We start from the raw sequence: 18977 nt of genomic DNA, 5'->3' as shown, positions 1-18977 counted from the left end.
AATAATAATACGCGTGACCTTTGCCACTGACCGAAAATAGATTACCACCGAGAAAATAAAATGGTGAAAATTGACACTGACACGTTTTTGTGATTTCTCCACGAGTCCGATGCAGTTTTATTCAATCAAACTGACGTCTAGACGAACGATCGCGTGTTAATTACAGCACCGTCACAAACACGTCGAGTTTTATTACGTTATTTGTATCTTGGAAAACGCATAAATAAAAAAAATAAAAAAACTGGAAAGCCGTGTGATAATAGTATTGTTATACAACGAGCAATGTGTTTCACTATAAATTACATTCAAGACATTTATGCATACTTAAACTAATGGATCTTTTGCGTGAATTGTGTTCGGGCAACATTTCCACAGCTTTGGGTGTTGTCTCAAACTATTATTACACGAATAACTCTTACGAATCGCGATGACTATCCAGTGGCATAAGGGTATACTTGACGCACACGGCGACCAAACCGTAACCAGGCCGTTGACCATGGTATTATTATGATTATTTCATCGGCGTGAAATCGTTACGTCGGCGCTTTGGCAAATTATTTTCTGTTATAATATATTTCTAATATATTATTAATTCTCGCCAAAAATTTTGGGCTAGAATTAATGCCATTATTTCGGATTCATGTCATATTATTGAGTTACATTTAATAATATGTGATAAATTGCGTGGATTAATTTCGAATAAGGTAAGCGCAAATAAAACCATAAGAGGTGTGTGTGTGTGTGTGTGTGTGTGTGTGTGTGTGTGTGTGTGTGTGTGTGTGTGTGTGTGTGTGTGTGTGTGTGTGTGTGTGTGTGTGTGTGTGTGTGTGTGTGTGTGTGTGTGTGTGTGTGTGTGTGTGTGTGTGTGTGTGTGTGTGTGTGTGTGTGTGTGTGTGTGTGTGTGTGTGTGTGTGTGTGACAAATATTACGGTAAACCAGCAAAACCACTCATCAAATGCACAATGAAACAATGGATCTCGTTGTTCAATAGTCTTCAATCGTTTTAGGAGACTATATTATGTGTTATTGTTGAAATATATATATATATGTGTACTCGACACTCGTAAATGATAAACATTTATTGTTATTATATTTTTAATGACCCATTTACATTTTTAAATAATGTATGGGTTCGATCAGAGGCACATCACATTTAATGTTGAAATGAGAAATGTATTATGGAATGAAAAATATTTTTTATATTATAATGTATGGTGTATGTTGTTATAATAGGGATTTAAAAGGCAATGCTGAATTATGTAGGATATTTAAACAAGACTTGATTGAAATGTACCCAAATCAAAAAATGCATTATAATTTACTATGGAAGTTATATTGTATGACTTGCCAAAATACACGTAAGAAATATAATTTACATTATATTTTATGCCATTAAATTATAATTTATATAATTACCTTATTTTAATGTTATGTACTTAATATATAGGAATAATAAAAGCACATTAGAACACTTAAAAGAATAATCATAGGTCAACAATTTTAGCAGAATTCAATAAAATAAGGTTGACTTATCAGAAATTACTGATTTACAATTTTAGTAATAATTGTATCGTACTAGTGTAGTAATCAAACAAAATATATGTACCTATAATATGATACATGTCGTACTAAAATTAATGGTATAAATGGAATTTTATTTTAAATCATCGGAACGCAAATTAAATGATAAATAATATTAAAAGTCACACTAAAATTATAACTTGAATGTGAAAATTATTTCATGGAAAGTCACTGATTCATACGCATTTGTAATTTTTTTAAACGTGTCATGAGTTCTTTAGAAATTAACTTATAAACTAACCAATGCTACATTTTGTTATAGCATGTTGGAACTATCTATGAACTTTTAGATTAGGTAAATTAATAAGAAATGTTTCAATTTTATGGTTTTATGTATTTTACATAGAGTAGGTAATATTTTTAATATGATCAAGGTATAAGAGAATCAGTTTTAATATTGTATTACCTATTTATTCGTACGATTTTTTTTCTCAATAAATTACATTTTGTGTTTGTTGCTTACAAATTAGACAAATTAGAATAATACAATGTGTATTGTATTTTTTTAAGGTTTATATTTCAAAAAAAAAGTATACATACTTATTTCACATTAATATTAGTCAAATAAATACATTTCTAATGGTACATATATATATTTAGTTATTATTATAAAAAAAGTATAGGTAGATACTATATATAAGTAGTGTTTTATAAATTAATACATAATAATATAACATTAAAACAACACAAATTTCCTAATTTGATACAAAACAATGCTATAAATTAGACATATTTTAACAATCAAATAAATTGTTTTTATAGAACTATTTTCATCATACTGTAATTATATTAAATCTAAAACTAAATAGGCATATAGTATGTAATGTAATATGACTAAACTTATTGTAATCTGATATTTAAAGTATTATACATCTGGTAACAAAAAATAAAACCATTATTTGTCAGGTTTATAAAATGTGTTCACCATTGCTGCAGACTACCTTCATAGAAGTAATTTTTCACATAATATCTTTTGCTACCTGGTAAATTGTTGTCAATAAAACTTTAAAAATTTAATTAGTATCAAATTCGAAATAACTAAGCAGTGCAATCGAATACAGCTTACATAAATAATACAAACTTAAGATTACGAATAATAACATTTAACAGATGCAACGGACGAAAATTACTAATCGATGTATTGAGTCACTATCTAACTTCAATAATATAGTTAAAATAATTACCATCTCAATTAATTAAAAATGTGACCTAATTTTTTTTTGTACATGATTCATCTTTATTGCTGTCTACTTTGATCACGCAGCCGTTGCTCAATGCCAATTTCTGCACTAACTCTTCATTTTCGCACAACTTAGAGTTCTTCATTACTTCCAACATAGCCTGTAGTTTCAATACATAGTCTGAATATGCTGGTCCACACTTAATAAACTCTTCTATAAGGTTCTCAATGGTGGTTTTTAAGATTCGAATTTCCTGTAAGTATATTATAAACAAAATTAAAACTGTCGAACATATATTTTAGAAAAAAATTAAACAGTTATAATTTTGTATATAAATTATATACATACATGTAGTACCTATGGCATAAATAATATTTAAAAGTAATTGATCGTACTTTATTAGGATAATTTACTAATGTTTGATGAAATAAAATTCATTGAAAAGAATAATTAACATAATAATTAATTATTTTCGATCTACGTAATTGAATGGAAAATTAATAAATTGTTTGTAAGATTATTTAAATAATTTAATCAAATATGTTTTATGAATAACTCTATGCCTAAATATAATGAAAACTGTACTATAGCTAACATCTATATAAGTATAATATAATTATATATTATCATAATATTCTATTAAAATTACATTTATAAGTTATTAAAAATGAATTTCTCTTTAAATTTTAAAGTAAATATTGAATGATTTACACCTAGTAAAATTTTAAATGTTGTAAATCAGGTTTATTTTTTGTATTGTATCTTAATTGCCACAGTTATTTTACAAAAATGTCCTTTTGTAAAAGCCAGACATTTTTTAATAATAGAAAACTTCATCATATTGGTTGGTATAAAAATATAAAACCTATTGTAAGAATGTGTATGAAAACAATCAAATAACCACTGATAAGACTTGAAAACGCTGCATTTCAGTAAAGAAGTTGTGACTTAATTATTTTTTATTAACTTTTAAGGTTAAAAAATTATTGACTGCATATTATTTTTGGTCTAATATTTCAGGAGCTAAACAATACAACCAGTCAAGTTGAAAACTATAATTAATAGTGCATGCTTATTCTATAGGCATGTACATGATTTACATTATCTATGCACGATTAATGTATATTAAATTAAACTCACGCTTCTTTCATTAAATTAATAATAATAATTCATAAATGTTAACACATTTATTAATAAAACTTACAAAATAACTATATTTTAAATAATATCACGTTTAAAGTTCAAACTACAATAATGTGCATTGTATTATAAAATACAATATATGCAGAAATTTCTGTACCTGAAGTTCTGTGCTTTCTTTGTTGTCACTTATACTTTCATACGACAGATCAGAATGTTTTTGTTTACTATTGAACTTCAGCTTTTGTGTAGTTATTTTATGAGAAGACGTCTCTTCTACCTTGTGTTCGCCTTTGTATATTATCAAAGCCTGTAAATAAACAAGCGAAAAATTAATACTAAATACCTTAAACTTAAATACTTAATATAAGTTGATATACGTTAAATTAAAAAGTGTTTGTTTTCCTGAATATTTTAAGTAACAAATTAATTTTATTTATTGATCTAAAATTTTTTAACGATTTATACATTTGCGATTGATTTTAAATTTAAATACATTTAAAAATAGCGAATAAGTGGGTAACGTTCAACTGTATATTAGGTGTCTAGAGAGTGTGTTATATTTAAATTCAATAATAACATAAAATCATTGTATACGAAAAATGAATCTGATAGGAGATGGTCTGTTAGCCTATAATATAATTAAATAGGTATATTTTATAATATTATAATGATCAATGTAATTTATTATAGGCATTAGTTCCTACTTTATATAGTAGGTAAATTAATTTTTGTCGAAAAAATTATTTTAAAAAATGTAACTGTGGGTACCTTTAAAGTATAATAACATATCTAAACTGTATGAAGTACCCACGAATAATATTTTTAAATTACAACGAAATAACTAAAATCGTTAATCTTATCTTAAATGTGTAATTTTGCCCAAATTTGAACTTATTTTTAACTATATTTGTATAATTTGTAAATTTTTCGGTTATAGGAATAATTACTATTATTTTAAATTTTCAATCCCTAGCTGTAAAAGTTGTACATTTTATACAGTTTTAACTATGAAATAATATTTTTTGATTTTATAATTTTGTCATTATTTCAACTATTTTTTAAATATTTTTAAACTGATATTGTAACAATGTACGAAGAGAATCGTGTAAAACTTTCCGATTTCCCTCAATTTTTTTTTCAAGTTTTTCCAGGTGCTGTTGAAAACTACTGTGAATTTAAAATTTTCACCATACTGCACCAACTAAATTCACATTGCCACTAGAAAAAATACTCGAGTTGAAAATTGAAGAATTTTTTATTATTTATACTACTTATCGTATACACAAACACAGAAAAAACACACATCAACGTAAGATCAATACATTCATCCCTCTGCTCAGAATTAAATAATACTGTTATTTTTCATCATTATATTAAAATTATTAATACAAACTTTAAATTATACTACGCATAGTAAAAATAAAATGTCTAGTATATCATTTATTTTATAAATTAGTCGACACAATTTTTATAATAATTTTTAATTATAACTTTTCTTTGATTTTATTAAAAATAAAAGTAAGTACTGTCTAAAATTGAAATAAATATAATAGATATATACGGTATTAAGTAACATGTATATAACCATAACACAAACTAATGCTTCATAATATATTAAATAAAAATGTAATCAATAAGGAAAAGTTTGATAAAAATAGTATATAACTTTTTGTATTAACTAACAAATAATATATTTGAAAGAAAACCAATCGTAATTTACATTTACAGACTGAAATGTGACCGAGAAAAAAAGCTATTATTATTGTATAATGGTTCATACTGTTATCTTTGTATTTTTTAGCAGGAATAAAATCCTCCCACGAAAATAAATAGTTAATTAAAATGTAGTTTTATACAATATGCATTTGTATAGATTAAAAAAACGATGCAAAAATAATTGGTCATTGGGGAAATAATAATCTATTCTTCAGTATTCTCGTTAGTAATTAGGCCTACAGTCATATAAACTAATAATATTTTAGTAAAAAAAAAAATTTAAATAAGTATTATAATATTTTATATAACATGCATACATGTATCTATATATAAATATATAATATTTATGTCTTTTGTATGTACAAAGTATCACGAACAAAAAAAAAAAAGGAAAAATAAAATAAACAGTATTAAATTGACATTATCTTTACAACGTGGAAGTTTATTGCTATAGGATTGTAGTAAATTTTAATTGATGGTGTTCCTATATCGAAGTTAGTTACCTACCGCTTCTTTTTTACGTAAATCAAGTTTAAATAAAATAAATTTATTGATAATAAACTACCAAATACGTGTTAACAATTAATGTACTGACTTAAAGATAATATTCTAAATCACATAATTTATTTACAGTGTAAATATTATATTCATTATTTTCATTTGAATTTCCCGAAGTATAATTTTAGGTTTATTTACACTTATGTTCAAATATTTTATACTTAATAAACCACTATTTTTATAATTTCTCAATTGTTTCTATGTAGCATCAATATTCAAGATAAAATGCCGAAAAGTTTTAATTACATTTTATTTTGCTTGGTCTTTACGGAACTTCATTAGAATTTTTTTTTCAAGTTTGATGACTTATTTCTACGTTGGAAAAAAAACATGTTAAAATTGTATTCTTACATATATACCATACCTGTTGGTTGTGTCAATTAAAACTATATTATGATAATGTAGCAAATTTACCATTAATCTAATGATTATTAATTTAATTGTTTTAATCATAATAAAACACTTAGTCTAATATATTTAGTATCTAAATGTCTTGTCATATTACTATCGTGTTCATTAAAAATGTTGAACAAAATTTGTATTTTATGTATGATGTTTTACATTTCTATTCATCAAACTAAAATGCCTCCGTCGTTCGGATTGAAAATTATTTATAATTATTTTGATTCTTTAAAATGTCATCTATGTAAATTTGTATTCTTGTTTTAAGTTAAATAATAAAATATTATTTTTCACTTAAATTAAAATTTTTTTATAAGCATTGCATGTGTTCTTTTTATATATTATAGCTTTTAATATAATCTAAAATTTATATTAATATGGTGATAAATACAAATTATAAATTTAATAATTAATTTGTTTGTTAGTTATGGTATTTAAGTTTAACGAAAACAACGGTTTTATGTATTTATTTACAAATATATATATATATATATAACTTTTATAAATCATCTATTGTTTTTCAGTGATAAATAATTAAAAATCTACTACAGTATAATTAGTCAATGTATAATACAAAAATATAATATTTTTGTATTTAATTAATTTAGCACAATACCAACAATCAACATGCATCTTCGTACTGCATTTTTCACAGTAAAAAAACATAATTTATTTTAAATTAATGTTTTTTTTTATTTGACAACATATTTTTAAATTATGTGTAAATGATATTTATATCACTGTATCAGTACAATGAATTATTGCATGATAAAAATAATATTATTTCGTAAAAATAATTTAAATTATAATATGGTGAAAGAATTAACTTTTTGATATTGATAAAAAACATAATTTTAAGGCACATGTTATTTGGACAAATTTTTAATGGTATGTTAACATCCCGATTTTAAATGTAAAATGACGCTGGGTGTTATCAATGGATAACTTCCCTATCTTAATATTCGCCGTCATTTTATATTCTCTTCTTTTTTTTATCAAATCTAATTATTGTACAAACATTTGTATAGATTGTAGATGTATTTTAAATATAAGTAAAAAAAAAAAAAAAAAAATGTAAAATGAATTTAAATGTGCTATTAGTATTCTTTTAATTTGTTTTTTCTTATATAATATGCTATAATATGCTCAGTAATAAATCAAATGATAAATTAAATATAATATAAATTACAACTTGTAATTACTTGTAATTAATAAGTAGGTATAATAACGAACATTATGCTATAATACCAAAATATATACACACTATAATAACATTTTAACAATTTAGCATTGAATGAAATAACTATTTTATGTTCAACTTACAAAAAATATTTGTAAATTATACCTCAATACTTCTTTTAAAGTTTTTTACTTTCTGTAACATTACTTTAACATTACTTTCAACACAATTTTAAGGGAAAAGTTCTAAACTACAGAATATTATGTGAAATACATTTTTTACTATTAATAATAAAATTATCTACCATTGTACATCAATTAAAAAATAAAAGCTAATTATTATAATACTTTGTAATAACTAATAATCGTGTTTTTTTTTCTATAAACTACTTTAACTATATATATATATTTAATATAATTTTTTTTCTTTACCTTGCTCCCAAATAAAAGTCCCAGTAATACGGTTGCCGTAAGTTGAGCGTGACAAAAAAATATGACGTATTGTAAATCTGGATTAGCTGGGTATTTTAAAAATATCCTGAAAATTGATTAAGATATATATTTTATTGAGTTTATTATAACATAATATAAAATGTTGAAGATATAAAACCATACATCCATAAATAAGTCGTTTTTAAGTAAAAATAAATATTTTTTACTATGATAAAATTTTATAACTTTTATAATTAATTTTTTAACCATAATACAGATAAATTTCAAGTACCTAAATAAGATAATATACAAAATAAATGTTAATAAAATTTGTATACTTTTAAGTATATTGTAATATACCCGTTAGTGTTTTTAACTATTGATCTTAAAAATATAATTGATCACGAAAACATTTTTACCCGTCATAAATCAGCAGATTATTGAAATGTACGAAAAATTGTTTTAATTAAGATCAATTTATACGATTTTATAGTTATTTAAAAAAAAAAAAATGTGTGTACCTTGTAAACATTTGGAAAAAGTAGAAGTTATTTAGTTTTATAATAATAATAATAATAATAATAAAATATATTTTAATACCTAATATTAAGTTTAAATATTTATATAGCACTCCGTTATCATCATCTAAATCATAATGTTCATAATATATTATTTTTTTAATGTATACCTTAATTGTCTTTGTTATATTTTGATAATTGTAGAGCTATCATAGTTACACTAGAAGCTATAAAATTAAAATTAAAATAAAAAGTTTAAATGTTAGTGTTTAATTAATTTTAGTTAATTTTAAAAGAATAATTATTTCATATTAGAGTGTTGTAAGTAATTTCCAACAACCTAGATTAAATAATAACATTATGTTGTATTAAAATTATTATTATTATTATTATTATTACATTTGGGGCTACATGGTTTTTGTAAACTTTAATATCGGTAGGGGTACCTTATAACAACTTAACCATTCAAATTTACAAAATATATTATATAAGGTGATATTTTTTTGAGACACGTAGAAATTATTTGGATATTAAAGTTACCTACATCATCACTATATAGGGTGTCCCGCGAGGATTTACCCATTGCAATATCTCACGAAATAATGGAGGTATAAAAATTCTGATTTTATAATAAGATTCACAGGGATAAGGATTAAGGACTATAATTATTAAATTTTTCAATTTATTATAATGTTTTTTTTTTTTTTTAAATTATTTCCAAAAAAAATAATGATAACTATTTTGTAGTGTTTATTTTTCTGAAAAAATTGACATTTAAACATTTAATTTGCATTCATTTCCTGATTTTTTAAATTTTTTCTAGTTTTGAAGAAATAAAATATGATTAGGGAAATAGGGACAGGGAAGTATTTGGCCTCCGTATGGAAACGCGCGCGGCGCGGCGGGTCACATGTTTGATAACATTAAAGTGTTAAATAATACGCGATTTTTCTCAAAACTAAAAAAAAAATTAAAAATCAGGAAATCAATAAAAATAAAATTTTCAAACATCAATTTTTTCAGAAAAATAAACTCTACAGATTTGCTATGGTCAATCTTTTTGGAAATAGTTGAATAAAAAAATATATTTTTAATTTTTATACTAAAACATTACAATACGATTAAAATTGTAGTTCTTATTCCTGTGAGTCTTATTACAAAACTAGGATTACGATATCACCATTATTTTGGGAGATTCCGCAATGGGTAAATTCTCACGGGGCATCCTGTATTGTTGATACTTAAATTTATCATAATATTATAAATAATAAATATTATATTGGTATCATTAACAATATTTTTTTTTTTAAATATTTTATTAACAAATACTGAAAATCATCGAAGAATGCAAAATAATACCTATGTGAATACTTAAATATTAAACTGTTACCAAATTGTTAATTTCTTAAAATTTTCTGAAATATTGACTGGTTTGCTATGCGTGACACATACACACAGCCATATAATATTATACATATATCATTCGACTATAAGATGTAATAAAAAAAGTAAAAATAAAATAATATATTAAACAATTTATCAATTTAATACAATAATACGTACATATTATTATTTCAGTTGCATAACGTAAGTTCAATGGACAATAATTTAAAAAAATGTTTGATAAAATAAATACTGAATACGAAATTAATGAACAAAAATATACCTATGAATTCACAAAATCAATTTCATATATTTTAATAAGACAAAGGTAAAAATTTGCATTTTGTATTTTCTAATATTCGAATGCAGACAAATATTAACGCTGCAAAATTAAGTTCAGTTATGTTACAGCAGTTAGAGAAATAATAACGAATTTGTACAAAATGAAATATAATTATTTTTTGATGTTAATTTCAATAATATAGGTACACTATTTAGTGCTCATCCTAAAAAGTGTATGCAGTGATGTGGCTGGAAACTAATCTAAATTTTGCGTGTATGTTTAAATATTAATACATTATTTCTGCTCATAATTATCTACATAATGATATACCTATGTCACATTAACGTGTATGTGTCATGTATACTTATGTATTTGTACATAACTATCAAGTTAAATCCGTTCATTTCAGATGGAGTACACATTGTTCACTATATAAATTGGAATGAAAAATTATTAAAATAATATTTTGTAAATATTTGAATTCCATAAACATGTAAAAATAAGAAATATCATAAATATTAAATCGTTGACGTTAATGAATTTATTTAAAAACAATAATGGTTTAAAAAAAATGAAATAGGTAAAAAACACAATGTTGTGTATGTATAAAAATGTTAAAGCAATGATATTATATCGACAAATAACTCTTTGTGGAACTCAATCCATGAAAAAAATCTCTAGATTTGGCAATGAAAGTTATTTTTTGATATTCATTTTCGATAACTTTTCCAGATAATTCTCTCAAAAAACAAGTTAAGTTTGGATAATTACATTACTAAACAATTAAAACAAACAGAATAATAAATTATTTGTTTTTCCAATATATTGAGGCTCTATTTATAAAAAAAATTTGGATTTCTTTAAATTTTTAACCAAAACAAACCTACCCTCTAATACATTTAAATTAATTGCAAAAATATTTTTATTCACTGAAATTCCAATAACAAAAAAGCATAAGATATACTCTACATAATATTTCAATTGATTTTTAACACATTTTTTTTTTTTTTGTGAATGAATAATAATGAGTGTTATTAGTTTCCAAAAATAGATACCAACAACAATTTGTCACGCATGATATTCAACAGTAAACAATATTGTACTACCCAAGGTAATTGATGGAATTTAAAAAATTAAATGGGTATACATGTAATAGTTCTATTATTATTATTATTATTATTGTTATGATTAATTCTGTGATTTTTTTTTTTTCATTTTATTTCATTAATCATAATATTAACATACCTATTATTAATGACTATATATATAATCAAAAATACATTTAACAGACGGTATATTTAACTAAGCTTATGCTTAAAGAATATTTAAATATAATATTTAATTTATATAATTTTGAATATCATTATAATAGTTAAAATAATATGTATTTCAATATTAAATATAATATTTGTTTATAATAAAACTTTAATTCTATTTTAAATTATCCACTTAATTTTCATTTATAAAATCTTCATGACATTTAATCGATAAAAAGTACAATGTACATACTTATATTTAATTTTATCTAAGTTACTTAAATATGACAATGCAGTATATTGTTATATTATTTATATATGTAAACTGCCAATAAGTAATAACTACCTCTTAATTATTATTAATAAAAATTATTATTTTTTATTTTTTGTACCTTGTTATTAGTTATTATTATTAAATTACATATAATTAAATAATCATAAATCCGATAGCTTAGAATTACAATTATACATGGATAATGAATATGCACATCATATATTATGTGTTACAGCTATTAATTTAATATGTGACAAATTGTGTAATACTTACATTGAAACATTGAGAAATACGGACATGATAAACTCATTATATATGGCTATAGAAATAAACCGACTTTCATTGAAAGCAGACGGCGTTTTCCGCACCATTACACACAACCGGATACCCCAAATTAAGAATAAAACTTCCACTAAAAAAGAGAAAACATTAAAAACATTTCCTACATAATATTTGAGTCTTAAAATTTTAATATAAATTATTAAAACTCATAAGCATTAGTTATTAAGCAAAAATAAATCATACATAAATAAATTTATACAATATTATATATCTATCATATTTTTATAATAAACAACAAATAATATTTTCTTTTTAGATTTAGTATTTTGATATTATGGACAATGTATATTATTACACAATATACAATAAAATATTGTGTTTTGGACAGATTCTTAGGTTTAATGTTAAAACGGATTACTCCATTAGTGCTTACTCGTACTATAGTAGTGACTAGTGATCTAATAGAGTCATTAAATATAATGAATACTTACGAATAGAAAACGAGTGATCCCACCAATCTGTGGGACAAATATCTGTTTTAAGATTGTCTGCTGTGCGACCGACAATCGTGTGTGGTGGAGACACCATCGTCCTGATGAACAGTATCACAGTGACAAATGCGATCATTAGAAGCAGAAGTTTAATTAGCTGTTTGTCAGTGATACGAACGGTCTTTGCTGAGTTCACTTTGAAAACTTGAGATACCCTGTGAATAGAATAAGAAAACCATTGCTGTTTTGTAATGATGTAAGTTATTGATATGTTAACATTTAAAACCACAACTAAATTATCTTTTTGTATCTAATTTAAAATGATTAAGTTGAACCACCATGATATTACATAGGTACATTATAAAATGTAGTGTGTATGTGTTACAAATTATATTCTATAGATAGTCAAAACGTTAAAGAAAATATCATCATTTATTTGTTTTCTATGGATGAAATAAAATGTCAATTATCATTTCAGGTATTCAGCAAAAGTCAAAATTGAACAATAGAACTTTGCTGTTGGTATAGGTTATGAAATTGACTTAACATAAACCTGAAGTTCCATGGTTCAAATTGACGTGAATATATAATTTACAGCATAGCTATAAGGATCAGGAAAATAAAAAAGCTAGAACACTGATTCAATTGTATTTTATGAAAGTTATTAATGTACATAATAATAATATACATAGAGTAATAGTCAAATATCAGTATAAATTATAGTAGGATATTTATAACTATAATAACCAGAAAATAAGTAAAAATGAACAACAATGTTATTTTTAAACATATTGAAGAAAATATTGATTTCGCATTATAGTCGATGTTTAAGTTTAAAATTGTGTTCTAAGTTGTAATTTATTTTTATATGAAATAAAATAGTTTAAAAATTTCTTACTAAATACAATTATTGGATTAAGTCTATCAGTAATCAGTAAAGATTTTAAAATTAAAAAATAAACATATATTTAACTTAAGAATTCTGACGTTAAGCTAAGAAAATTTGTACTATTAACATTGTTTAGAATTCGATTTAGTTTTGTTCCTTGTTTCTTAAATAACAATGAAATGATGAGATACAATATTTATTTTAGTATTATGATGAATAATTTGATGAACTTAGCTTATATAAAATATATTATTTATTAGAGTTCTTTGACGATTCGTGCTAATAATTTTAACAAAGCACAGTAGATATGATTAAATTCATAATTAAATTCATGACGTGTTTAGTGTAGTATAAACATAAATATGGCATTATAAAAATAATAACCAGACTGTCATAATTATTAGGTGTTATGAGTAAGATGAGCACATGACTGATAAATGAATATGATTATAAAATAATATTATATTAATAATTCAGATTACATTAACACATTATAAATATGCATAAGCACATTTGAACGAGGCAAATTTATATTTTATCAAGTTCGGGACCCAAAAACGGATACAGTGGATTAAAGTTGAAGATAGAAATAAATGGGTATTTATTAGCTAAGCGGAAAACCAAACCTTTAGCAAGGAATTATTTCCGAAACTACAGGGGATCTACTATTTAAAGGAAGTAACCGAATAATTCACCTCCAAGTTTTCAACATGAGTGCACCGTATGTGAGGGAAAATCCAATTTCCCTGAGCCAAAATCGCGCAGTACACGTTACTAGATTTGGTGTTGGGTACATGACGATAATCTGCAAAAAAATAAAACAAACACTATTGGTAATTTTATTACAATTTTAGCTTTATTAGTGAGTAACGGTTTAATTATATTTTAAAAATTATTGGTCTTAATCAGCTAGGACTTAAGTCAAAAAAATCTAAAGTTTAAAATCTTAAATTTTTATTCTTTTTTTTTTTTTTTGTATTCTGCTTTAAGATTGATTATATCATCGTTTAAGTCAGCATTTTTTTAAAAAGTTTAATTTAAAAATAGTAGAATAAATAGAAATCTTCGACTTAATAACACATTATTGTCACGATAAATGAATCCATGCATTAATGGTACTTTAATTTTGATTTTCTAAACAAACATATAAGTGGCTACGAAGTGTTCAATCATAGACTTATGTGTATCTGGCGGAGGGTGGTGACTAACTGGACTATAGCTGGCGTTATTGGTTAGTCTAGTTTTCCTCTGTAATTTTTTTATAGTTATGTATATTTTCAGTATTAATTAATATGTTGCTTATCCGAAATATTATAGGATATAGCCAACTCTCCTTCTTCTAATTAAAATTCATCACGTCACGATTATGAGTATAATTAGTATTAAAAATACATTAAAAATTTTAATTTAAATTAAAATTTAAAATTTGGTGCATTATCAATTGAATGAAATTGAGAATGAGATATTTGAAAACTAAGATGATTTGAAATAATATTTAAGCTTTACTGAGAATTTAGATAATATAATATTTTTTTAGTCACACTCCATTTAATATATATTATAGGCCGTTAGCCCAAATATGTTTTAGGGGAGTTTTGTAAATTGTTGTTGTTGTTTTTTTTTAGTTTGTGAAATTATGTCTGCAATATTAATACGTTTTTTTTAATCAAAACGCTGTTCACTCTTTGAATGCGCTCGGTGTTGTCATAGCTTACCGTTGTATACATAAAAAAAGCTCCCAAGATTATTATCTGTAACAACACTGGACTAGCAGCTTTTACAATCTGAAACATAAAATATGAAATTTATTCAAATTCAATTTCCATGATATATATTTATTATCTATACTGCACAATAAAAAATAAATAAATATGAGATCACAGTTTGATATTGTAGCATTATAAAGTACGTGTATTCGCGCGTTATAATATAATTATATTATTTCAGTATCGATTATATATTATTATTTGATTTAACTTTTTTTTTTTTTACATATATATATATATATATATATATATATATATATATATGTTGAAATGTTGTCATTGTTATGAAATTTAAATTATTTAAAATAAATAGAAAATTAAGATATTTCAGTGAGTACTATCTAGCTATTATAATAGTGCTCGTATTTATAATAATAGAATTAAGAATTCCAATTTTTAATAAATATTTTCGTTTGATGTTATAAAGATAGTTTATGAACAGTTAAAGTATAAATTTGTCTCCTTAGAATATGACACCGTATATACAATGTAATACATGTTTATTTATAAAATAATTTTCTGATTAAGTAATTTATATATTTATATATAACTTCTACGACACATATTTTATTATTTTATATTACATTATTGATTTAATATTAATTATGGATCTTTTATTTGAAGTTGGGTATTATAATTTATAATATTTAAGTGAATATATATTATACTGGATCTTACATAAATCAGATATAACACAAAAATAATAAACACTTATTGTCTAGGTATAGTTGAAAACAATTTTTAAATAATATAATGTAATTTAATATCAATACAGAAAATAACATAATATTTCAATATGTTATATGAATAAAAACATAAATAATCTAAGAAAAACATACATTTCTTAAATATTTTTTGTACTTAATTTTTTTTATACTGAGTATAATTTTTCTTGGATATAATATTATGTTACGTTACTTATATAATGTATGGTATTTTATTTGTTGATATATCCTTAGTTTATTTAAAAGATTCTTAGCCTATGCTCTCGAAATATGACATGAAAACATGGTTGAGCACTTTATGAGTATTTCCAGAGCCAGTCATTTTAAACAGAAGAGAACACAATATAATACCTATATAGAATATTAATATAAATTTCGCAAAGTGATTTTTGTCACTTAACACTTTTTATCCGATTTCGGTATTAAACTTAAAATTGTATAGTTAACTTTATATGTAATATAGGTACTAGAAATTTTGAGATTAACATAATTTAAATACATTTCATATAAATATTATGCGAAGATTTATAGGTACAGTTATTTGAATATTCTTAATGATTTTTAAAAGCTAAATACATTTAAGATTATTTTAATAGTATAATTTTAATTTTTTACTATAAATGTATAAATTAATAACTGAACACAAATAAAGGTTGTTATATAGTCATAATAATTATTAATTAGTGAATAACTACTAAGTAACGTATTTAAAATATTTTTAATAATTTTTGATATATTTAGTCAGAGATAAAAAACAAAATGCCCAAAATTTATTTTAAAATCTTACGTTCTTTACTTATATTCTAATCTATAAAAGTTGAACAACTTGATATGTGATGGATCTAAAAACCTTTGACGTATATGATGATAAACAAGATTTACTGCATTAGCTAAAAAAAAATCTAAAACATAAGTCAGCGCTCTTTCTTTCTTCCATAACCCGCTGTCAAGAGATACTGTATTTATGGTATTTCTTTATTACATATACGTGTTTCACCCCCCAGATCAGGTGATAAACATCTATTACGTAAAAGGAAATTTATATATAATTTAAGATAATTGGCAGTTATTTTATACTTTTATAGTTCATTTTTTTCTTATAATATAATAGTCATATTCGCACGATCGGTTTCAATGTGTGGTAGGTGTATAGGTATGTCTGATAAAAATGCTTACTAAAATATGATAACATTATTATAGCGACGTTACAAAATTATTATTAATTGTTAAAAAGCAAAAAAATTTATTTTGAAATTTCAAACACTCCATATTATTATTTAAAACAATTTTGATCTATTATAGTTAGCATTTAAGATTTTAGATTTTTCTATTAATCTTGATAGCATTTTTTATGTTCGATCAATGCTTGAAAATGTAATGTCTTACGAAAACTTGTTAGTTGTTGCCAAATTCGTTTCTTATGGTACGCTGAGTATATAATATAAAAAATGTAATTTTAAATATATTTAAATTAATTTTAAGATATTTATACCATAAACCATTTCATACCAATTTATACGGTGCTACGTTAATATTGTCTTATAAAATAAGAATAACAGCTTGTAACAAAATATAAAATAATTTTTATGCAATATAATATGCGATTTATTTTTGTTAAAGATTAAATCAAATTATTGAAATATTATATTAATAGAAATATAACATATTTATTATGTTTATATATATATATTCTAACGTCAATATAAACATATAATACGAGTATACTAAAATATACTTAAAAATAAAAGCTGACAAATCATCTCTACTCACAATTCTTTTAAAAAAAATTATTATTTTATTGATTGAAAATCAAGCATATCTATAAAGTGATCTATTTAATGATAATGACACAAGGTACACTCGATGCCTACTACCTATATGACTGAGCAAGTTGTTATAGTTTAATGTTACTTTTTTAGGTATATTTTTGTACTGTATGCAGTAGCTAGCAATTAAATTTGTATATAAATTATTGCTTTTTTTTTTTAAAATAATATCTGAAAATATGGGAAGCACTACAATAACTATACAAAAACAAAAAATTGATACACATATAAAAACTACTTCGTATTATAATGTAATTCATTTAAAATCCAGCGACTTAAGTACATAATATGTTGAGTGCAGATAGACGAGTTCCCACCAAGTGCCATTAATGGAATAAAATACTTTGGCACAACGGGATACGTTGTGCTTAAAATGATTAATATAAGGCACCCAACGGAGTTTGAAATCAACTACAAGGTGGGTGATTAAAGCTTGATATTTGAGAGAAATAACGCGATACAAGCTGTCTTAAGATATTTTTGGTTAGATATATATTTAGCTTGTTGATACATGAACCCGATAAATCAGAGATGAGAGAATACATTCATTGTTTATTCATATTTAGTATACAGGAGATTGTAAACAAGTTTTCAAAACAATACGAGTTGAAAACAAATAACTTTATAGATTGTTAGTTATTTGGTCCTTTATTGTTGAATATTGACACACCTGTAAATCTACTAATATTATTTGAAAAAAAGCTTCATAGTTTGGAGTGGTTGGTTTTATTCGGAAGAAAATTTTATCAATATTTTTATTATAATCTATACTTAAGACAATTATTTTTAAGAATCAGTATTTCCAAATAAACTCGTAAACTTATTTTTAATAATTATTGGTTAAATGTTATGTTGGTGATGCTGTAATTGTTTTCATGCAGTACGTTATATTATTGCACTTTAAAGGGCCTATTACGTATGACTAGTTTTTTTTTTGCTCTAAAACATGTTTTGCATGAAAAACTATCATGTTCTTGTGAAGTGATCAGATTTCGATAGGTATAAATTTATTTTATTTTTTTAGAAAGAAGACGATTTCTTACAGGGCGCATTTGGTTTGGATTATCAAAAATCTATTTCTAAGCTATCCAA

General features: G+C 23.5%; 1 protein-coding gene across 4 annotated transcripts in view; it reads right to left on the bottom strand.

The window, feature by feature from the left end:
* Window positions 1–1486: 1486 nt before the first annotated feature.
* The window catches only part of LOC107170002 (putative G protein-coupled receptor CG31760), a 202875-nt gene continuing 185384 nt past the window's right edge, over window positions 1487–18977 (bottom strand). For 3 of the 4 annotated variants that reach the window (XM_089222183.1, XM_089222184.1, XM_089222185.1), the window contains 7 exons: window positions 15284–15352; window positions 14264–14373; window positions 12680–12894; window positions 12180–12318; window positions 8193–8298; window positions 4063–4212; window positions 1488–3015 (listed from right to left, as the gene is read on the bottom strand). In XM_089222183.1, the coding sequence (XP_089078309.1) occupies window positions 2791–3015; window positions 4063–4212; window positions 8193–8298; window positions 12180–12318; window positions 12680–12894; window positions 14264–14373; window positions 15284–15352 (1014 nt within the window). In that variant the 3' untranslated portion in view covers window positions 1488–2790. Of the gene's footprint in view, window positions 3016–4062; window positions 4213–8192; window positions 8299–12179; window positions 12319–12679; window positions 12895–14263; window positions 14374–15283; window positions 15353–18977 lie in introns of all 4 variants that reach the window. The other variant, XM_089222186.1, reaches the window with a different exon arrangement.

This window comes from Diuraphis noxia, unplaced genomic scaffold (assembly GCF_037042655.1).
Source record: "Diuraphis noxia isolate RWA-SAM2 unplaced genomic scaffold, SU_Dnox_SAM2 contig0003, whole genome shotgun sequence".
Lineage (NCBI taxonomy): Eukaryota > Metazoa > Arthropoda > Insecta > Hemiptera > Aphididae > Diuraphis > Diuraphis noxia.
This window is presented reverse-complemented; position numbering and strand designations above follow the sequence as displayed.